Source organism: Hevea brasiliensis, chromosome 18 (genome assembly GCF_030052815.1).
Source record: "Hevea brasiliensis isolate MT/VB/25A 57/8 chromosome 18, ASM3005281v1, whole genome shotgun sequence".
In the NCBI taxonomy this organism is placed as follows: Eukaryota; Viridiplantae; Streptophyta; class Magnoliopsida; order Malpighiales; family Euphorbiaceae; genus Hevea; species Hevea brasiliensis.
The window spans coordinates 43,468,371-43,491,932 of NC_079510.1; the positions used below are offsets into that span (position 1 = coordinate 43,468,371).

At 32.0% G+C, this 23,562-nt stretch overlaps 2 protein-coding genes across 2 annotated transcripts; one reads left to right on the forward strand and one right to left on the reverse strand.

Moving 5' to 3' along the window:
• The first annotated feature begins 7,306 nt into the window (after nt 1-7,306).
• On the forward strand, nt 7,307-11,093 carry LOC110647292 (probable peroxygenase 4). Its single transcript, XM_021801051.2, has 7 exons — nt 7,307-8,146; nt 8,241-8,339; nt 8,423-8,508; nt 10,156-10,250; nt 10,425-10,550; nt 10,646-10,792; nt 10,915-11,093. Exons 1-7 carry the CDS (start codon nt 8,104-8,106, stop codon nt 10,922-10,924), a joined length of 606 nt encoding a protein of 201 aa, XP_021656743.2. The 5' UTR covers nt 7,307-8,103; the 3' UTR covers nt 10,925-11,093.
• Nucleotides 11,094-11,254: 161 nt separating this feature from the next.
• LOC110647291 (plant UBX domain-containing protein 2) lies at nt 11,255-15,308 on the reverse strand. Its single transcript, XM_021801050.2, has 3 exons — nt 14,081-15,308; nt 13,362-13,640; nt 11,255-11,693 (listed from the first exon to the last, which is right to left on the reverse strand). Exons 1-3 carry the CDS (start codon nt 14,975-14,977, stop codon nt 11,460-11,462), a joined length of 1,410 nt encoding a protein of 469 aa, XP_021656742.2. The 5' UTR covers nt 14,978-15,308; the 3' UTR covers nt 11,255-11,459.
• Between the last annotated feature and the right edge of the window lie 8,254 nt (nt 15,309-23,562).

A 23,562-nucleotide genomic window follows, 5' to 3' on the forward strand; every position in this document is an offset into this window, starting at 1 on the left:
GGTACTGAAACACTGTGAAATTGTGTGCTTCAGTTGAAAAGAACACCGGGAAAGAACCCGAGGAACCGAGTCAAGGCCAAGAGGCGACTCGCTTGAGGTTTGTGCACAACGTATAACTTTTGTAAATTATTTCTGCATATTGTTTGGAATAATTTGAATCAGTGAATTATGACAATTTTTATGATGTTTTGATTTAAATTGTGGAAAGTTGGTTGTGTATATTTGAAATGACAATGTTTGGCAAATTGTTAAGATAAGTTTTGAAACTACAGTGTCATGACCATATATTTGAACACCTCACTAGCACAACTAGTGGGGGTAATTAGTTTCGAATTTTGATTCCTTCTCTGGAGAAGTGTTGAGGTGTGCCAGTAGAAGAGGATGTGAATGGATATCCATATATTTGAGCTAGCTAGCCTTGTGATGTGATTTCTCTTTAGCCTCTGGCTATTGAGATTCTATTTGTTTCGAATGGCATGATCTAACTGTGGGTTTTATGAAACGTGTTTTGATACTTCGAAATGAACTTGGTTTGCATTAAAATTTCATAATTCATGTTTTGTGTTTAATGCTTATGTTTAGTCAAATTTTTGAATAAATGTGATTTATATTCTGCATAAAGATTATTTTAGTATGTTGTGCACCACTGAGTCCTAGTACTCAGCGATAGCTTTTATTGCTGTCGCAGATTTAGAGACTAGAGGAGCAGCAGACTGAGCTGCTAAAGATTGAGGGTCATTCAGCTTGAAGTCTTCGGGTATAATTTATACCCTAACTGTAAATATTTCTTTTGATGTATATATTGCATATAAAAGTATGGACATGTAAATGGGTCTTGAGCAGCTTGTACAAAGTTTGTATGAAGTTTGTAATAAAAAAATTTAGTTTGAATTTCCTTTGATGTAAATTTTGTAATGATATATATATATATATATATATATATATATATATATATATATATATATATATATATATATATAAATTGTTTTGTCTCTAATGAAATATGAGTGGAACTATTTTATTTAATTTGAATGAAATTTATTGTTAGTATTTTAAGGATTATTGAATTTTGAACTTAGAGAAATTGATTGAAATGATTGTGGAGTTGTTGAAATGGATTGAGTTTGATTGTGAAATTGAAGTGGTTGTTGAGAAAACATTTTTAGAAGTGCTTTTTACAGGTATTTGAAGAACTGGTTTCTCAAAATACAGATAGAACTCTGTTAAAATTTTTATAAAATTTGCAGAAAACTAAAATGGATCAAAAATATTAACTAGTTTTAAATTTTAACTAAATATTTAAATACTTATTAGAAAATACTCACCACTTATCAAAAATAAAAAAATTGTTTTAAAATCTCTTGTAGGGTACTTAATGAGTTATCGGTAGGTGAAGTTCGGTAGTTCATTAAGTATTCTACGGGATCATGTTATGCCTTACAGAGGGGTAAGGTGTGACAATGACAATTATTTAAGTACATAACACTAAATTTATCACAAAATTTGACATGCATATTAATAAAATTATCACAATTAAAATATTAAATAAATATATATCATGTCAATTATCACAATCATTTTACATTAAAGTTGAAAGCATACCTTAATTGTAATATTTTTGCTTTTTAATATGAAAATTCAAACAAAAGCACAACTTAAAAAATAAATATATATATATATTGTATAAAAAAAATTGCTAAATACATATAGAAAAAAAAAAAAAAAAGAAAGAAAGAAATCAAGAAGATGAGGGAAGAAAAGAGCACCTGATGCTTAAAGAATAAAAAGTCTTCACTTTTGAAAACTTGTTTCTGGCTTTCAAAGTTAGTGACTACTCACAAGCAACAAAAACTAGGGAATAAATTCTCTGTATCCTTGTAATATATTTTTTTTAATACACTGTTAGAGAATTACAATTTACTCTTGAAATTACTAAATAGAATGATTATTTTTATATAAAAAATTAACACAATTAATTGATGCGATATATAATTGTGATTAAATAACATATAAAATTATTAATTTGATTGGTAATTTTGAGAGTAATTTTACTCTATTTATATTGATAAAAATTACAAAAATATTATTTTAATTGATAATTTATTATTTAGATAAATATACATGAAATTACTTCTTTAATTGTTAATTTTTATAATATTATATTATTTTGATAAGTAATTTAAATTTCACATGTTTTTAAATTTATATTATTTAAATAATTAATCCATTCTTAGAACTCTTTGAAAAAGCTTTTCAAACTCTAACCCCACCAGGGACAGAAACGGAAAAGCCGGGAAAGATATTCATTTTACATCAAATTCTAAGACCCAATAAAATTCTACAGGTGTCAAGACACTGCAATGTAAGGCCCCACGCACTTAATTAACGTTAATTAAAAATATTTTTTAGTTTTATTTTATTTTTAATTTATAAAAAATAAGCAATATTATTTAATACGATAAAAAATATGCAAAATTTTTACGCTAATGACGTAATATGCATGCAAGGACAAATTTAAAGTAGTTTGGAAAAATGACGCATACTGTTGGTATTAAAATTGACAATTTTAATTTTTAAAACTTTCAAACAGCTAAATAATATTTTGGAACAGTTTTGTAACACCCCAAATTTTATTATTTATGAGTATTTTTTGTATTTTAATTTTATTTGAATTTTAGGAATTTTTTTGAGATTTTTCGGATTTTAAAAATCGGGTTCGATTTTCCGAAAATATAAACTTTGATGATTTTTAAAAATTAATTTAAAGACCACGTGGCAAAACTAAAAATATATTTAGAGTCTACGTATTTTTCTGAGTTTTACGGAATTTTTTTCGAAATTTTTGGACCTCGTTTTCGATCCCGAGGCAGAGTAAAAATTCAAAATTTTGTATTTCGAATCGAACCGGCCGAATCGAACCGGACCGAATCGGACCGGTCGAATCGGACCGGCCCTTTTCCTTCTTCCTTTTTCTTTCCCCGCGCGCGCGTCCCTCTCCCCTTCTCTCTCTCTTTTCTCTCTCCTCCCCTCCCCTGCCGCCGGCCAGCCGCCTCCCCTGCGTCCTCCCCTCGCCGGCGCCTCCCGGCCCCAACCGGCCGCGAGCAGTCGGAAACGCGCGAAAGTCCCTGCGCGCGCCTCAGCAGCTTCCTCGGCCAAATCCGGCCGATCCGGTCACCGATTGGACCGCGTCTTGTGTCCAAAACCATCTACTCGGCGAGAGCTTTCCATAGACACCAAGAACGCTGAAATCCATCTAGCGGATTGTCCGATTTTAGCTCGGGAAGATTTTAGCCCATTTCGACTTTTGGGCTAGATTTCTCGAAAACCGTGAATCCCACGAGAAAACCGAGGCCACCAGCACGCTCCATTCGTCGAGAGCTTCGCAACGACATAAATTTCGAATTTTTCCGACACCGTTTTTCGGTGGGTCCCACGAAACTTTGCAGTGTATTTTCGAGCACTAAATGAGCTTAGAAAATTCTGGAAAATTTATGTACTAACCCCCGTGTTATGGGCTTCGTGTAGGTATCCTCGATTCGCGGAAATTCGACAGTTGACCGGGTCTGCAAATTTCGGGCCAGACAGACCCGTTACCGGAAAAGTCTCCGAATTGGGCCGAGGTTTTGGCTAGCCCCCCATTGTCAGACGTCCCGAGCGCGTTCCCGAAGTCGGAATCGGCAAAGGTAAACCCGAACCTTGTTTTTACGTAATTTTCTAGTGCTTAAATAGGATTAAAAATCCATAAAATATTCGTGGTAGCTTAGAAAATTACGATTCTTTTTGCAATAGCTTAGTAATATTGCTAAGGACCGCGGGGAAAAGTTTTATAATTTTTAGAGCTTTTTTGTGCAGATAATGCAAAAATGATAAATAATAAGGACTAAATTGAAATTTTGCGTATTGTGATTGATGACTGATTTGATGGGCCCAGGAGGGGCTGTGTGATATGATTGAACTGTTGATATATGGATTGTGAATATAGAAGTGCGTTTTTAGCCCTTTTGCAGGTCGGGTAGGTCCTAGGTATAGGGGAGACTCTGCCGGATTTTCGGCACGACTTAGGACGTAATTGGTCTTTTTCTTTGTTGTATTGAGTCAGATTGTATTAAATAAATGTAATATGATTGTCAGGTGAGCGATGACCTTCTTCCTCCGCCCAGCCGCCACAGTAATTTATCGTCAAGTCTGTGAGTAAAATATTAATTTTAACTGTAATTTCGATATTATTATATGTTCAGCATGCCCATGCATCACTTATATGCATATATTTATGTAGTTAAACTCTAGGCACGAATTATGTTGCATTGATAATCATAATGTGCCATGAGTGTTGTTGTGTTAATTTAGAGCAGTGAGCGTGCGTTGGCGTGCGTGTGATGTGGTGTGGACTATGGATAGGACGGGTAGACACGGCTTGAGTTCTTCGCAGGGATCCGGTCCTACGGGGAAGACACGGCTTGAGTTCTTCGATGGGACCCCGATTTGGTATTTAAGTGGAAGTCCGAAATGAGTTCTTCACTGCACCAAAGTTGGATTTAAGAGAGTCAGATAGGGATCACCCATATACTATGAATGATGTTACAGGGTGTGTGAGTGCTTCAAATTACCTTTTTGATGCTATGATGTGAATATGATGTTGATGTTGCATTTCACTCTACAGGTTGCATTAGTTTCAGATAGTTATAGAGATTATAGTTAAGATTGATATTTTACTCTCTGAGTCGAACGCTCACTCCTGTTCAAAAATTTTTACAGGCCACAGGAGGATATTTTATTCTGGGTTAACCTGCTTTTATCCTTCGCAGGTTGTTTATCCATGTTTGCGTAATTTTATTTACTCCTAGAATTTCCACATATGTTAGCAGTATTTATTTGAATTTGGTCTGTAATATTTTTATCATGTTGGACCTGTAAACTTAAATATGTTATGCATGTTGATGGATTGGATGAGGGAGCTGAGCTCCCATTTATTTTATGTTGATGAGTATGTGGAGGGTGAGCTGAGCTCCCAAATTGAGTATTTATTGTGTTTACAGGTCGGGTGAGTAAAAAACTCCCCGTTGGAAAGTCCATTTTATGGCCGGACTCTGTCCGTTTGGTTTCTTAAATTTGGGCCCAATGGGCCTTAGAATTGGGTAAATGAACAGTTAAAGCTTACTACGGGACTCGGGGGCTTTAGGCTGGCCCAGGTCCTAGTGCCGATCTGGCCCATAGGTTGGGTCGTGACAAGTTTTTTTTTAATAAAAATTATTTAATTAAAAAAAAAAGTATAAAATATCGAAAACTAAAATCAGGCTAGTAGATTATCCTATCATACTCAACTTAGGATAAAAAATACTCAATGAAAAAAAACCTGAAAAAAACTTTAAATATAAAAGCAGAAACTAAAGAGTTCAAAGGCTTCTCCTAAATCTTATTAGGAGTAGTATGAAATAGAGCTAAGAGAATGATCAACCCTATTGATTTTTCTCTGAACCTACCTAAGAGACATTTTGAATTCGTCTAAAAAAAAATTGACATTCGTTAACGATTTAACCAAACTCTGTGAGATTAATAGGAATGGCAATGAGATAAGTCAGGGGCAGAAATTACTCCTCCCGTCCTCGCCCCACGAGATTAGGGCCAGGGCGAGGCATACCTTGTTGAGGTACAAGGACATGACAGGTTTTTTCTGTATTTTTTTTTAATTTATTAATATAATATAAATTTATTTATTAAAAAATAAAATATAATAAGAAATATTATATTTTGTTAAAATTATAATATTTAAATATATGAATATATAAAAATAAAATTTTTTTTTAATAAAAAAAATATATTACTATACAGGACAGGTTATAAGGTTTTGGAGAGGGGAGAAGATCATCTCGTCCCCGCCCTGCACAAATCAAGATCGAGGCGAAGTCAAGAAAAATTGAACGGATTCGGAGCGGATCAAAAACTTTTGCCATCCCTAGAGATTAGATTCATTATAATTTAAAGCATGAAAAACTTTCTTAGCTCAATCTCTAAATCAACATCATGACAACAATGAGATATCAACCAAGAAAAATTTTCACGCAGCCCGATTGCTTCTACCTCCCCTCGCAACAACTCAAGAACAAATTTAAATAACCTGCGATAAATCCGTTTTCATCGCTTAAAACTACACCCATAAGATATTTTACCTTCATATATTGGAACAGTTTTTCTTTTAGTAATATTTAAAAGGTAAAATAATGGTTTAAATTTAGTCCAGTGACAATGACACAATGAATTTGGGATCACATCTCCGATTTTATTCCCTCCCCATATACCTATCCCAAAGAAAAAAAACGAAAAAAAAAGCCTTCAACCATGAAATAGGCTATTTATGGCATAATGGTAAATTTTTAATATTATTATTTACATATTCGTGATAAGTTTAGTGTATTTCGCTCGTGCCAATTAGCAGCATATTTCGTAAAATAACAAAATAAGATTAAATTTATAATCTTATCCAAATCAAGAAAATACACCCAAAAAAATCAGCGTTCATGGCTAAGACAGATCTATAATAAGTTTCCACGACTTAACTATTGTTAGAGTGCCGTGTTGATTTTTCAGATTGCACATTGTTTATAACAATTCGATGAAATTATAATTGTTTTATTAAATATTATCTCTCTTTTTTAAATTTACAAGTTCACGTATTTATTTATTTTTAATATAAAAAATAAAATATTTAAGAGTAAGTGAATATGTATTTGTTAATATATTTAGACTAAATTATAATTTAATAAGTTAATTTTTTGACATCTCATATCAATTATGAATACAAACTATTAAAGATTAATATGTTCTAATAAATTACAATAATTTTACTAAATAGCATATTCTTTCCTCGAGCCTGTCAACCTCAACTGAAAAAAAAGGAGTGGCGTGTTGAATATTTCAAACCCTAATCATTCGGTCTATGATCACCTAAATATAGGAAGGAATATTGCTTTGCTTTTTCTTCCTTTTTTTTTTTTCCTTCTTTTGAGATAATAATAAAAATGCTTCCTGAATTAAAATCATTTTAATCCTTTCTTTTTTTTGTTTAATATTGGATAAAAGAATTTAGTCATTATGGCTAAATTAAAATATCATCCCAATTCAAAGATGATATCAGTAATATTAATTAAATTAGAATTAATTAGTATAATAAAGGTGATGTGATTAAGTGGGGTTGCCCAATAAATGGAAAAATAGCCTAATTTTTAGTTATGATAAGGTTGGCAATAATGTGTACAGAAGGGGAGTAACGTAAAAGCATGAAGGCACTCCACAAACACAAGCCTCCTGAAGTTGATGCCAGCAAAAGCAAACTATTCTTTTTCTTTCCCGAGTTGCGTTCACGTTATAATGTAACCGTAATCACTTCTTTCCTTCTCCGCAATATCTGTTCGTTTCTTCCTCTTGGACTTTTTGTCGGTTTCCCCTATTTTGTTAGCCAATCGATTCCATTCTCATTGCCATTATTCACGTGCGGTTCAGCATTCTCAAGTTTCCTTCGTTCATGTCTTTTTTTTAAGTGAATCAAACAATTTTGAAAAATAGAATGACTGTCAAAATTTAAATTATTGTCTCAAAAATTACAAGATGGAAAATCTTAATTTCTATAAATTTAATTATATAATTTTTAAAAATTATTTTAATTAAGTTGTAAAATCTTACGATTTGATTTTAGAATATGACTTTGCAGTCCTCTTGTCGATTCTAAGTTAAAAAAATGAGTTTTACAATCTGGTTCATATCTATGGTGAGGTGAATGGCAGTGCAAATTAGTTTGCTAATGCAACTGAATTTTTCCCTATTTGCTAGAAATTACATCTCGACCGTTGCATATGGGTATTATATATTTGCATGTTACAGCAGTGGAGGAATATGGCCTTTTAGGCGTTTATAAATTTAATTTAATTTCCTATAAATAGAGGTATGGTGTCTGTCCTGTAGCCAGAAGGATTAATTGCGAGAACAAAGAATGCGTAAGGGTACAGCACTCTCTGTTAGCCTCTTCTGCCTTCATTTCACTTGTTGATTCCCTTCCAACCCAAACCCAAAATCCAAACCCAATTTTCCATCTCTCTCTGTTTGATTTCAATGGATCCCTCTAATTCCATAACAGGCGTCCAGCAAGAAAAGGGTATATCTTATATATTTATTTCTTAATATTTGCTGTTCTGAAAGAATTTTTTTTTTTTTTTATGTGGGCTACAATTTTTCTTGGTATTTTGCAGGAAAATTTAAACCAAATGACCACAACGTTCTGCAGAAGCATGTTTTCTTCTTTGATAGGAATCAGGATGGTTTAGTTTATCCCTGGGAAACCTTTCAAGGCATGTATATATACACATGTTCCAAATTTCTTGTTTTAATTAATTTGTTTTCTGGCAATATTCATGGGGTTTTTTCTTAACAGGGTTTCGTGCAATTGGGTTTGGTGTTCTGTTTTCTGCTGCCAGTGCTCTTTTCATCAATATGGGTCTCAGCAAGAAAACTCGCCCAGTATGTTCCTCTCTCTCTAGCTTCTAAGCGGTGGACTCAGAATTATTATTATTATTTGGTATAACTGGCTTGACAGGATTCAAATTGCACACAGTCTCTTTGACTTGCATATTAAATTCTAATTTTGTTTTTATAATGTTTTTGTATATTAACTAATGTAATTAAAATTTAAAAAGCAAGTGGGGATTATTCATCGTTGATGGTTGGTGTAGAAGTTTAGGGAACTACCTCTTAAAAACAACCTTTTCAAACTAGGTTTGCTTTCTGAATCTGTGAAAGCATAGGATTAAGCATTTAAAATTGAATCGAAGTAAAACCAGAGTTCAACCAGTAAATTATTCAACAAATATTTAATATATGTTGTGTAATCAATCATTTTTATAAATTCATAATAGTGTATTAAATTATATTAAAATTAATAACTTGATATATTTGAAATAAATTATTCGAATAAATCTAGTAAATTTCAATATATAGTTTTCTTTTAAAAAATAATTTTGTACCTCAATAAAATGAGAGAAAGTTGATATGTTTTCTGCATTAGTAGTTATTCTAATATAATATTAGAAAATATATTTTCTTATATATTTGTTGTTTTAAATTTTTAAAAATAATAATAGTATACTATCACAATTAATAGATTGATGTAAATAAATATTTAAATAAATTCCATATGTAAATTTATCTAAAAAAATTAATTTTATATTTTTTATTAAATTCTTAAATAATAGTATTTTATAATAACAGAAATACTTAAAATTAAAATTTTCATAATAAGGAATTTATTTTCATCAATAAAAATTAATTTTTGATATATTAAAATTTTATAGCATTTTACACTAGAGAAAATTTTATATACTTTTCACAATAAAAAGAAAAAAAAGATAGAAAAGTAATTAGATAATTCAAGTTAATATATTTAATAATTAAAATATTAGTATTACTTACTGAAGTTACAAGTTGGTGAGATGGAGAAAGCGTTAGTTATCTTTGCAAGTGTAATTGGTTTGACCGCTAGATTAAGGGGAAACATCACCTTCTCAAAACTTGTTTAATGCTAATAAATATTGCCATCATGTGCACACACCAACTCACATTCAAGAGCATCAATGCCTTAATATACTTTTTTCCCCTGCTTTGCCCTAATAAATATACCTAGACCCAAAATCATAGAGAATATATAATTATATAGAAGTAGTTAGACAAAGTTAAAAGGCTATTATTGCCAATTAAATTTAATTTAATTGGTTTTCCATAATACTTTAGTTACCCATTAATTAAAGCATCACCTGTTAATCACCTGCTTTGTTTTGTGGTGGCATATATAGACTACACAAGAACATCACCTAGCAAACTCCAAAACAAAAGGAAAATTCAAGATTCTTGGACTTGCTCTTTTGCTTGGCATGTATAGACCACGCAAGAACATCACCTAGCATCACCTAGTAATTACCTGCTTTGCTTTGCTTTGTTTTGTTTTGTATCTCTTCATATTTAATAGAATCCATACTCCTTGCATGTTCATCAAACTTTAAACCAATCTTTATCTTCAAAAAAAAATGTCACTAAAGAAAAAAAAAAGTGAAAAAATAATAGGCATAATGGATTAAATCAAAAGTTTCCTGATTGATATTGGCAATTTGGCAGGGAAAGTATCCTTCCTTACTATTTCCAATTGAGGTTCAGAACATTCAGCTAGGCAAACATGGAAGCGATTCTGGTGTCTATGACAAGGATGGAAGGTATATTTCATTTTCTTTCTTGCCAAACAACTTGATAGCTAAATCTTGATGGTGAAGAATATACTTTTCCTTTCTTTAAAGATATAGATGTTATCTTACTAAGCTTAGAATTTTGGGTTGGACAAGTATTTCTCTTGTAAATATTTTGATCGTTTTATTTATTAATATTTGCAGATTTGTTGACGAGAAATTCGAAGCCATTTTTGGCAAGCATGCACGTACACATCCAGATGCACTGACATCAGGTGAACTGATGGGAATGCTAAGGACGAACAGAGAACCTAAAGACTATCTAGGATGGTTGGTTTCAGATTTTTTTTGTAAAATTTAATACAATTTTTATACGTAATAAAAACTGTTGGATATTAATAAATTATGATATTCAATTAATGCAGGGTTGCAAGCTGGACAGAATGGAAAACACTATACATTCTTTGCAAGGACAGTAATGGTTTACTGCAGAAAGAAACAGTGAGAGCTGTTTACGATGGAAGTCTTTTTGAACAATTGGAGAAGCAAAAAGCATCAGCTAAAAAGAAAGCGTAAAAGCTTCATTGACATGATACTTTCAGATTAACTCTTTTATTTCTTTATTGAAATGAACTCTGTGACACAAAATTTCAAAACAAAATTGTGTAATAATTAATTAAATGTCTTTATGCAGTTCTGTTTAGAAAGGGGCATAATCATAGGAATTGTGACTGTTCGGATTGGCTGCAGTTGGATGGTTTTTGAGTTCAGAATGTAAATGAATTTGATGATTGTTCGGTTATTCTTATTCTTTCTGATGTAATAAATTATAATTAGAATGAGTAAAGTTATTGTTTTCTTTGTTTATGGTAATGCATGAGTTTGTGAGCTATGCTAAGAAATGCTTCATGTATAAATAAGCTGTCTATTTGACCACTATTAGAGAAAATTAAAAGGTGATTTGGGAGGGAAAAGCACATTTCTGTGCCCTTTCCTGGATTTCTTGAGGGGGTAAGATCTTCTTTCTGAGACGATTTCAGTATCACTTGTTGGTAACTATAATCTTTTTGCCAATGAAAATTTTGGAATACAAAATACAATTTGACTGAAAAATGTAACTGGAAAAAGAGCAAAACTTTGAAATTGTCACCCGCTCCTAATATATAATATAGCTCGCTTCAAGCTTGAGCTGAAGCGCTCACAGGTAATGATATAGTTACTTGTTTTCATACTTCAGAATCAATTAAGAGGTTCACTAATCTCCAGGAGTTCATTACAGAGCCCTGTGAAGACTGATGATTCAGTTTCAATAGGCCTGAACTTGATGAGAGCTGAAGGAACCAGATCTTCATCTTCTAGTGTAGAGATTCTCTCTCCTGCAGCAGGAAAATGAGGGATTACCTGTCGTTTGACCATTACAGGATCTAGCAGCTCAAACTCCAAATTGGGGTCCTTTAGTGATGTGCTCACAAACTGAAAATACAAAAGTTGAGTGTCACAGAAATCTCAGACACCGAGAGGATTACATGCATTCATAAGTTTTAAACATGTTTATACAAACATTATGATGTATATCAGTTGCTAGCTCAGGCTGATATTCTTTTAGAAGCTCAAAAACCCTCCCAGGAAAAGCACATGATAATTTTAATAGCAGCAGAAGTTCTCTCTTTCTTTCTTCTTCTTTTTTATTTTTTATTTTTTATTTATTTTTTTTTTTCAAGGGGATTAGCATTAGACTACAAGACCTTCACAACTTACATCTATTAGACTGTTTGGCTATTCCTATTCCTGATAGCCCACAAGCGTAATGAATATCAGCTAATAAAGGCATCCCAATTTCTTATTTTCATTCCAGGCAACCAAATAAGCAAAGTTATATAGATGAAGAATTGAATGCATGATTCCCATTCACAATCTCTTATTCCCATTAACGAAACAGGAAACCACAAACAAAAAAGAACAATTGTAAATTAAAAAAATTGAAATAAAACAATCACTTTGGGAATGTTAAAGGGATTTGGAAAAAAAACAATTAATAGGATACAGGCAGCAAAGAAAAAGCCCAGAACTTAGTGCAGGAAATAACCAAAACAGCAACTTGGAAAAGATTGCTCAATGCTCAACATGTTAGCAAGGCAAAAACCAGGGAATTTTCAGAATCGAATGACAAGTACTAAACAATGGAGAGATGTTGCAGGAATGCATGTGAGCTGCAGATAACTCAACTCAACTCAACTCAATTAAGCTTTTATCCCAAAAATTTGGAATCGGCTATATGGATTCGCTTTTTTCACTCTAAACGATTTTGGGTTAAATCCTAAGAAATTTATAATGCTTCTAGGTCATATTGTACTGCTCTTCTCCAAGTCAATTTAGGTCTACCCCTTTTTTTCTTTCTATCCTCTAACTTAATGTGCTCTACTTGTTTAACTGGAGCCTCTGTATGTCTACGCTTCACATGACCAAACCACCTCAATCTCCCTTCTCTCAACTTATCCTCAATTGGTAACACTCTTACCTTTTCTCTAATACTCTCATTACGGACTTTATCTAGTCTAGTATGGCCAATCATCCACCTTAACATTCTCATCTCTGCAACTCTTATCTTAGACGCATACGACTCCTTCAATGCCCAACACTTACTACCATATAACATAGCCGGTGAGCTGCAGATATTAAAATGAAATTATTCATCAAGTTGCAGCAACAAAGATGCAAGGTCTTTCCTGCTAGGAAGAAAATCCAGCATTAGCACGGGCAGAACAAGACAATGAAACACGACTATGACATCCAATATGATAGGAAAAGTATCCTATTGAAACCTAGGACAGGAAAAGGAAGGTTTACTGATCGCGCACAAATTTGAATGATAAAAGAAAATATGATACCATGTTCAGTTATGCTTCAGTCAAACTTCAGCTAACTAGACTTTGCAGGAGAGTTGAACCAAAAGGTATTTCCCCCTTTTTTCAGTCAGTTGAACTTTGTCAACATAATCTCATCATAAGGTATTGGCAACAGGACACATCCATATAAAAGAGGTAGTCAACTTCTAGTAACCACCATGGGTTCTCGTCATTTTCATTAGTAAGCATGATTTAAACAACCATGACACTCGTAAAAATAGCTCGAGGAACTGACCTTATAGAGAGCACTAGTCGGTTCCCAAGGAGCAAAGACAGCCTGAAGCAACACTCCATCAGGAAATTGGAAACGTATAAGGGTTCTTCTGTATCTCTTCCTGGCAGCTTTTGCCTGCTTCTCTTTGTAAGACTTAGGAATCAATAGCTGAGATTCTGCAATTTTTTTCTTCCTTGCATCAGCTTCTCTTTTCAGCTCTTCAAGAGACAGGTTGTAAAATGAATCTGGCAGCTCAATTTTTGCTGCTACATTTTCAGGGACAGAGAAGAAGACCCGGATCTGGCAAACCAAATGAGACGATAAGAATGCCACATGTACTGATTTTTTTCACAGGAAAAGAGCATAAAAGATTAAATAAATAAATAAAGATAGCTAGAGAAAATTAGATACAGCATAAATGGTAAACACAATTAATTAAATTAAATTATAAAACGACAAGCCATCTTGTTTTTCCCATCAATTCCAACAATTTCTTCTAATGTAAGAAACTTTGTGATAATAACAAGAAAATAACAAAAATACAAATGATAACTCATTTCAATGGTCTCAGATGAAAGTTGTAAGGGGCAGCTTGTTCAGTTGTTATAAATTTTGCTACAAATTTACATGTTCTAAAGTTAACTCAAACAGATCGATTTCTGGAATTTTTAACTCAATAAATTACACAAAGAACTACAATCCTATTTTTAAGAATCAAAACTGGCACTGATTTCACATACCTGCCTGTCAATCTTCTTTGGCTCAACTTGCTCCTCTGTCCCAGCGGGAGCAACCTCTACCTTCTGCATCTCCTCCTCTACCTTTCTAGGTTCTAATAACCCAATCACCTCATTAATCAATCTCATTCTCTCCTCATTAGGAACCTCCATAACCGCCCATATTTCTCCACCCTCATCCTTCAGCTCAAATCCGATACACTCCAACAATTCAACCCCTCCTGTAACCTCACTGATAGCCTCCCTAATCTTCGGATTCCCCATTCTAATCTTCCTGAACTTTGCATTATCTGGCTCCCTAACAACATTTCTGAACAGTCGAAGCGCAACTTCCACAGACCCCGCCGGCGGCTTCCCTGACAAATACGCACCGACAGAAGCCTGCAATTCGCCGCTACTAGATTCTCCCGTAACATTTCCTTCATCAACCGAACCATTGTTGTTGTTTTTATTGGCACAGCTTTCTACATGCATAGAAACCTCTTCTTCTGATTTATATGATTGTCCACAAATCGGGCATTCAAACACATTCAATGAATAGCCATTTTGAGATCTTTTTCCAGAAGTAATCAACGAGTCAAACGGATAAAACTCATCAGCGGGTTTGCGATTTGGGGTTGAGTTGTTAAGAGGATCAGGTTTGTTTTGATCAAACTTGGGTGTTTTTTGAGGCAAGGGCTTGGAATTCGAAGAAGAATTGAGTGAAGAAGTGGTTGGTGTTGGCTTTTGGTTAATGGGTTGAGAATACCGGGCGTGAACAGGGTTAGTGGGTCCTGATGAAGAAGAGGAGGCACCACCCAAAACTCGACCATGGCCCTTGAATTTACCAGAGGAAGACGATGATAATTGTGTATTCACTTTCTTCATGAAACCCTTGAACTTGCCTTTCATGTCATCCATTGTTTTGTATTGAAAGAGTTCAAATCAATAGCAGAGAACTAAGAAATCAGGAAACTATCCAAGAGAAAAGCATACAGAAAGCTACCAATTAGAAGTTTGTGTGTGAAATAATTACTTTGCGAAGCAATGTTTAGAGAGAAAAAGGTAAGGAATTCAAGGATAGTCGACTCAGTCAATAGTGAATTGGAGATTTTTGGGTTACGACAGAGGCAGGGTGGATTCCCATATGAAGAAATTTAATCTTTTGAGAATTGGAAAATCCAAGCAAAAGCGGAGAATTTGGAGGAAAATTTTGGCAGTCACCGGGGAGGTTGACTTTGGAAGCACAGAAGCAAATAAAGTGGCTAAATTACTTTGTAATCCTTATATTTTGTCAAATTATATATATCTCAATTTTTTTAAAATTAATGGTTTATCCTTAAATTTTAAATCCGTTCAGCTCAAAGTCCCCCTTTTTCAAACACAACCGTCAAGTCAATGGCTAAGCTAATCAAAGGAGAGAGAAAAATTTTAATTCCCAAAATACCCCTTAATCTCTTTATCTGTTCCTTTTTCTCCACTGTTTTCCATTCTTCTTTATTTAAAATCCCAGCAAAACCCATTAATCAAGTGTGTTTTACCAGCTTGACAAGATTCTCCTCTGTGATTTTTTACAAGAAATATGAGAAAGATTCATTAGATGATAAAACATTGCTCCTTCTCTATCATGTGTTGTTGAGAGAACTCGATCCATAGCTTTAAGAAATTATCAAGCTCTTTCAATTTGTCCAAGAACCCAGGCTAAATCCAAAGCAACTCCTTTTTTTTGGGAAAAAAGTTAGAAACCACTCAATGCCTAATCCTTCACGCAGCTTGCTTCCATGAATTCAAGGTCTTCGGTTTAAGTATCGTTTCATTATTTTTTCATTTTGTTCTGTTTAATTTTTAGTTTAATTTAGATGAATTGTAGTTTTCTCCACCAACAGCTACTTAGTTCCACAGAAACATCTCTTCAACACCTCGCTAGTCACCTGCAACCCTTGAGGTCCTTGCATGATTTCGTTATCTCCACCAACGCCCCTTGAATGGAAACACAACGCATCTGTTTCGTCCAGCGATAGCGTGAGAAGCTGGTTTTTGAGCCTCGAGAAATCGTGGATTAAAGGGTATGGTTCACAATGTTTCATTATGGATTAAAAACTTTCTTTTTTCCATTTCTTTCTTTTTATATTTTGGTGTTGTTGATTCATGGATTGTATTGAGACTTTCAACTTTGTTGATTGGCGTTGGATTCATCACTCGTGTATATTTCACCACAGGGTATCGAAGGTCAGGGAACTATTTAATTAAGTTGCACAAACTTGGGTTCTCTTGTATTGCTAGGGGGGAGTGGATTCAGTGTGTTCGAGATATTAATGATGAGACCGTATGGCTTTCTTCAGAGATTTCTCAATTTAATCAATGGCATTATGGTCATTTCATACTCTGTATCTTTTAAATTTATTATATAATCATATCGACAAAGTTAAAAAAAAAAAATAAAGATTAAGGAATGTATGCATGAATTTTAAAATAACTAAAAAATTTAAATAATTATTAATAAGCTATTGAGTTGGTGACATAAAATTGATTTTTAAACGAATCTTACCATTAATATTAAGGGTAATATGAAAAGAATGACTTTAAATAATATCTAAAATATAATTCAAAATAACAACTAAGCTCAAAACAATTACAATCATTCACTAAAAAAAGTGATTTTTTTACTAAAAAAAGTGATTTTTTTACTAAAAAAAGTGATTTTTTTACTAAAAAAATATTCATCAAAATAATATTATCATTTTTTTATTAAAATAATATCTATAAAAAGTCCTAAATTACGCTTTAACTTAAACACAATGTAATGCTTGAATTCCCATATATGAAATATGAAATATATAAAATATTTTATATATTTATATATTATATTTTAAATAAATAAAATTTAAATATTTTATGAAATTATTAGATTTTTAAAATATAAATTATTAATAAAAAAATTATATATAGATTATCAATTAAAATATAAAATTAAGTAGTTTTTAGATAATAATAATTAATTTCAGAACGAATTTGAGTAATTAAGAACAATTTTAATCAAATTTAAGGTGAATTCAAATATTAAAAATATTAATTAAATTTGGGCATCATAATTTTTATGGGTATACTAACAATTACAATCTCAAGCAAAATGCTCATGCTAAATTATTATTTAATTTTTATATTTTAATGAAATTAATTATTTGATACATATATTTTAAAAAATATATTATTTAGTCTTATAATTTATTTTCGTTAAATTATTTAGTCCTCTCGTTAAATTGTTTGGTACCTCCATTAATTTTTTTGTTAGTTAATATTAGTTAAACTATTATTTAGTTCATTTGTTTTAGTGAAACTAATTAGTTAGTTTCTATATTTTGAAAAAAATATATTAATTAGTCACCTAATTTGACTCCATTAACTATTTAATCTCATATACCTAAACTACCATAATCCTCTCCCCTTGTTTCTCTCTCCGTATTTATTCTCTTCTACCCCCGCACCCTTCTTCCCTTCATTATCTTTTTTATTTTCATCTGTTAATAAAAATGGTATAACCTATCTATATGGAAAAGTTAACAGCTTCATTAAATTTCTAAATAATTAAGGAAAATTATTTTCTAATAGAGAAAATACCAAATTGATGTTCAAGGAATTAAAAATTTTAAAAATATATATATAAATTCATATTTAATCTTTACATAGAAAAATTTCAATTTTTATCTAATAATATTTTTTCAAAATATGTGAACCAATTAATAAGTTTTACTAAAATAGAGAAATTAAATAATAGTATTTTTTAAAATATAGAGATCAACTAATTATTTTTCTTAAGATAAAGAGACTAAATAGTAGTTTGAATAGTATAAATAACAAAAAATTTAATAAAGAGACTAAAAAATTTAACGAAAACAAAATGTATAAACAACTTAATAGTATATTTTTTGTCACGACCCAACTTATAGGCTGAATCGGCATCAAGACCTGGGCCAGCCTAAAGCCCCCGAGGCCCGTAGTAAGCCTAACTATTACTCAACTCAACTCTAAGGCCCATTTGGGCCCAATTTCAAGAATTCAACCGGATAGAGTCTGATCATAAAATGGACCTTTTAACGAAGAGTTTTTGACTCACCCGACCTGTAAACACAATATCTAATCAATTGGGGAGCTCAGCTCACCTTCCACATACTCATAATAACATAAAGTCAAATGGGAGCTCAGCTCCTCATCCAGTCCAACATACATACATATAATAAGTTTACATGTCCAACATGACAAATATATTACAGACCCAAATCAAATAAATATTTCTAACACATGCGAAAATTCTAGGAGTTAATAGAATTATACAAATATTACAGACATTAATAGACGACTTGCGAAGAAGAAAAGCAGATTAACCACAATAATAATCCTCCTGTAGCCTGGAAAAATAATGAACAGGAGTAAGCGTTCGACTTAGAGAGTAAAATATCAATTTTAACCATAATCTCTATAGCTATCTAAAGCTAATGCACCATGTGGAGTAAAATGCAACATCGTCACAAATTTTATACAAATCACATAAAAAAGACAATTTGGAGCACTCACACACCCAACACTATCAAATAATACATATATGGGAGTTGATCCCCTATACAGCCTTCTTAATCCAACCTCTGCCAGCGAAGATCTCAAGCCGGACTTTCGCTTAATAAACCAATACGGGGTCCCAATGAAGAACTCAAGCCGTGTCTACCCCGAAGGGCCAGGTCCCAGCGAAGATCTTAAGCCGTGTCTACCCACCCTGTCCACATCCAACACCATGCCACACGCACGCCAACGCACGCACACTGCTCCAAATTATCACAAACAACATCCATGGCACTTTAACAGTTGTGAATGCAACCTAAAACGTGCCTAGAGTTTAACTACATAGTTATATATTTATAAGTGATGCATGGGTATGCTTGAACAAATAATAATATCGAAATTACAATTAAAATTAATATTTTACTCACAGACTCAATCGAAGTCACTGTGGCGGCTGGGCGGAAGAGAAAGGTAGTCCCGGCTCACCTGACAATTTTTATTACAATTATTTAGTACATTTGACTCAATACAAGCTAAGAAAAAGATCAAAGATGTCCTAAGTCGTGTCGAAAATTCGACAGAATCTTCTCTATACCTAGGACTTACCCAACCTGCAAAAGGGCTTAAAACACACTTCTATATCTACAAACTATATACCCACAACTCAATCACATTACACAGCCCCTCTTGGGCCTATCCAAACATTCATCAATCACAATATATAAAATTACAGTTTAATCCTCATAATTTAACTTTTTTACAAAAAACTACCAAAATAAGCTGTAAAAATTCTAAAACTTTGCACCGCAGTTCTTAGCAATATTACTAAACTAATGCAAAAGGAATTATAATTTTCTGAGCTACCACGAATATTTTATGAATTTTTAATCCAATTCAAGCACTAGAAAATTAAGAAAAAGCAAGGTTCGGGTTTACCTATGCCGATTTCGACTCCGGAGACGAACTCGGGATGTCTAACAATGGTGGGGTAGCCAAAATCTCGACCTAATTCCAAGACTTTTTCGATAGCCTATCTGTCTGGCCAGAAATTCATAAACCCGGACAATCGTCAAATTTTCGCGAATTGAAGGTACCTACACGAAGCCCACAACACGGGGGTTATTACATAATTTTTTACGAAATTTTCTAAGCTCATTTAATACTCGAAAAAATACTACGAAGTTTCGTGGGACCCACCGAAAAATGATGTCAAAAAATTTTGAAATTTATATTGCCGCAAAGCTCTCGACAAGTGGAGGGCTCTGATACTCTCAGTTTTCTCGTGGGGTTCACGGTTTGCGAGAAATCTAGCCCAAAAATCGAAATGGACTAAAACTTTCCGGACAAAAATTGGGCAAACTGCTCGATGGATTTTGGTGTTCTTGGTGTCTATGGAAAGCTCTCGAGGTGTAGATGAGTTTAGACACAAGACTCGGCCCAAATGGTGGCCGCATCGGTCGAATTTTGGCCGGGAAGACGAGGCATTGCGCTCGCGAAGGGAGGAGTTCGTGCCCGTTTTTCAATCGCCTAGGACGTCGGCCAGCTGTGGAAAGACACTAAGGCAGCGCGGCGTAGGGAGGAGGGAGGAGAGAGAAAATGGGAGAGAGAGAAAGGGCAACGGGAACGCGCATGGGAGAAGAAAAAGGAGAAGAAGGCCGATCTGATTCGATTAGTCCAATCTAGTCCGATTCGATTCGGCCAGTCCAATTTAAGATACAAAATTTTTATATTTTTAATTTATCTTGAACCGAAAATGAGGCCCAAAAATTTCGAAAAAATTCTAAAAAACTCAGAAAAATTTATAGAGTCTAAATATATTTTTAGTTTTGCCATGTGGTCTTTAAATTAATTTTTAAAAATCATCAAAGTTTTATATTTTTAGAAAATCGAATCCAATTTCTAAAATCCGAAAAAAATTTCAAATAATTTTCTAAAATTTAAATAAAATAAAATATTAATATTTACTCACAAAATAATAAATTTAAAAATTAAGGGTGCTACATTTTTAAAATACATGACTAAATCATTATTTTTATTAAAAATAAAGAACCAAATAATAATTTTCTCAACTTTATTTTAGAATGGTATTGGTGAAATTTTAATATTATGAAGTGTTGACTTTTTATAACATATTATATAAGTCAATCGAAGATAAATATGTCGTATAATTATAATTATTAAATTTAAAAAAAATTATCTAATAATTATAATTTTCGGAAACCTGCGCATTATAATGTTTTATATGAAATCACCAGTGCGTTCTATAATTTCTGGTATTGGTGGATATCGCAAACTTATCTCGCACGACGGTTTTTCTTGTGGAATATCTGTTTATTTATTTAAAAAAAAAATTTAAAGGCTTAGAAATGTGTAAACAAATGTTAATACGGTTTTTTTTTTTTTTTTATGGAATATCTGTTTATTTATTTTAATAAAAAACAAATTTAAAGACTGTATTTTAAGATATAAAATTAAGGACTTAAAAATGTGTAAAAAAATATGTTATTTAATGTACACGTCTTATATATATGTGTGTGAAATTTGAAAAAAGAAAATAAATTTAAAGACTTAAAAATATATTTTTCAATAAGCTGAATATATTATTTTATACATAAATTTTATTAAAAAAAAAATTCATAGTGCCTTAAATTTCTAAAAGTATTATGATATACTTAACTCTTATAAGGTGAAATTAATATATCTTTAAGGTCTTGTGTGAATTTCAATTGCATTGATTTGATAATATGTTGATTAGGATTTAAAGGGTATTTTAATTTCATTTTTACAAGAATTAAGCAATATTATTTGACTTTTACATGAGTTGAGATGTATTATGAAATATTTTAAAAATTAAAAGTGTCATTAAATTTTTTTGATAAAATTCATGAGTCGAATTCAGCCTTTCCCAATTTGTATTGTTATACATTATATTACACTTTATTGCTATTTGTTTTTTTTTTAATGCTACACATTCTATATGCATAAAAAAATAAAATATATTAATTTCAAAAATAATTAATAATATGAGTTATTTAAGTTTTAATAAAATAACATAAGTGAAGGGTATATCACTAAATAAAATTTATTACTTCAATTAAATTAGTGTAATTTTTTAATAAATATAAAAATGGAAGTAAGTTTATCTTTATGAGGTTATACTACCTTCATCCTTTTTTATGTCACATTTAGATTTTATATAGTGATTAAGAAAATAATTGAATAATCTCATTTTTATAAAAATATATTGGTAATTGACTAAATTATTTTTTATCACTTGGCTAAATTATTCTTTATCTCACATTAAAAATTATGTAAATATTTAGTAGAGATGAAGAGTAAAATTTAGAAAAAAAAAAGTAATTTTTTAAATGTGACAAATAATTTTAAATGAAAGAAAAATCTAAATGCAAAAAATAAAAATGGACAGAGAAATAAATTTTAAGTGTTTTGATAAAAGAAAATAAATAAATTTGTAACGCCCCTCACCCGTCTACAATGTAGCCAAGCAAGGCGTGTCACATGGAGTGCCGGAGCACCTGATCTTATCTGATTTTATTACAGTTCTTGATTTACTTGTTCAAAAATTTTATCTAAGATTTAGGCTATTTTTACTGTTTATCAAAATCTGACTAATTTAAAATTTTCAAAAATTTTAACGACAATCAAGCAGAGTGTCGGCTGTAATTTAGACCAACAGTTCTTTTGAACCTGCTAAAAATAATTTCAATATTGTTGACCCCGTGTAGCTCAAAATGAACATTGATTTTGATGATAACAAAACTTAAACAGAATCTATCTAACCTAACTTTAAAGTGATGTGTAGATTCATTTTCTTATTCATAAAGAATTTTTAAGTTGCATCTAAGGAGGAAGAATACTCAAAGGCATCTCAAGATAAATCCAAAATGAGAAAAGAACAAGATTATGAAAGCCAAGACTCAAAGTAAAGGTATGAAAGTCATAGAGTTAGAAATTGAGTCTTAGGTCTTATGTGAAAAGAATAGATGAGAATTTAGTCGAATGGAGCTCAAAAATGAAACTTTATTTTCTGATTACTTTTTCTCATCATGACCTTGGATACTACTATTGGAACTTATTTTTCTTTTAAGGTCTAAATCTTTGTTTTTAAATATTACAAGTTGAGACATGCAGCTGTTGACTTAGTTTGCTAACTGCTTTGCTAAAATATTAGTTTGCTAATGTGTTTGCTAAAATATTAGTTTACTAACCAGTTTACTACTGTTGCCAAAATTTCATTAGTTTGCTAAATAATCAGAGTTGCTCAACTTCGCACAAAAGGATAAAATAACGGCCATTTTGTCTTGAGCAGTGTGTATAACATTCCAAAAAGGTTTCAAATGGTCTAAAATGATTTGGGACTATAAATACACCTTCTTTACTTCATTTTTAGTTTGATGAAAGCTTACATTTGAACTCCAACCTTGATTTTCATTTATTGCTTTCATTCAAGAGCTTTAAAACCTTTGAGCTACCATTGGCAAATCAACTCATCTCTTCTTTATAGTTTGATTTGTACTGAGTAAGAGTGAGTGTAAAAACATTAAGTTGCATTTAAGAGAGGTTGTACAAGCACCTATTGAAGCTTGAGAATGTGAGTGCTTGAGATAGCACTTGTGAAGGTTTCAAGCTACCTTAGTAAAAGCTTGGTGTTGAGAAGTTGTAAAGGGCTTTTGGTCTCTTGCCTTTAAAAGAGCAAATAGTGGAGAGAAGACTCAAAGAGGGTTCTTTGAGAGAGTGAATGTAGGCTAATTAAGCCGAACCACTATAAAAATTATTGTGTTTGATCTCTCTAACCTTAACCTCTTTACTTTTGTGCAATTTAATTTTTATACATGACCTTGAATGTTGATTGAATTTATTGAGTTGGTATATTTGAGGATTTATGAGTATGATGAGAAATTAGTTGAAAATCTTGTGATGCATGTTTTGGT

What these genes read in the sequence shown, in the direction of transcription:
- LOC110647292 (XM_021801051.2), top strand. Translation starts at nt 8,104, where the DNA reads ATGGATCCCTCTAATTCCATAACAGGCGTCCAGCAAGAAAAGG. An exon ending in AGGCGTCCAGCAAGAAAAGG is followed by an intron (nt 8,147 to 8,240) that starts GTATATCTTATA and finishes GGTATTTTGCAG; the next exon opens with GAAAATTTAAACCAAATGAC. An exon ending in CCTAAAGACTATCTAGGATG is followed by an intron (nt 10,551 to 10,645) that starts GTTGGTTTCAGA and finishes CAATTAATGCAG; the next exon opens with GGTTGCAAGCTGGACAGAAT.
- LOC110647291 (XM_021801050.2), bottom strand. Translation starts at nt 14,977, where the DNA reads ATGGATGACATGAAAGGCAAGTTCAAGGGTTTCATGAAGAAAGTGAAT. An exon ending in CAAAGAAGATTGACAGGCAG is followed by an intron (nt 13,641 to 14,080) that starts GTATGTGAAATC and finishes TTGGTTTGCCAG; the next exon opens with ATCCGGGTCTTCTTCTCTGT. An exon ending in CGACTAGTGCTCTCTATAAG is followed by an intron (nt 11,694 to 13,361) that starts GTCAGTTCCTCG and finishes TTGTATTTTCAG; the next exon opens with TTTGTGAGCACATCACTAAA.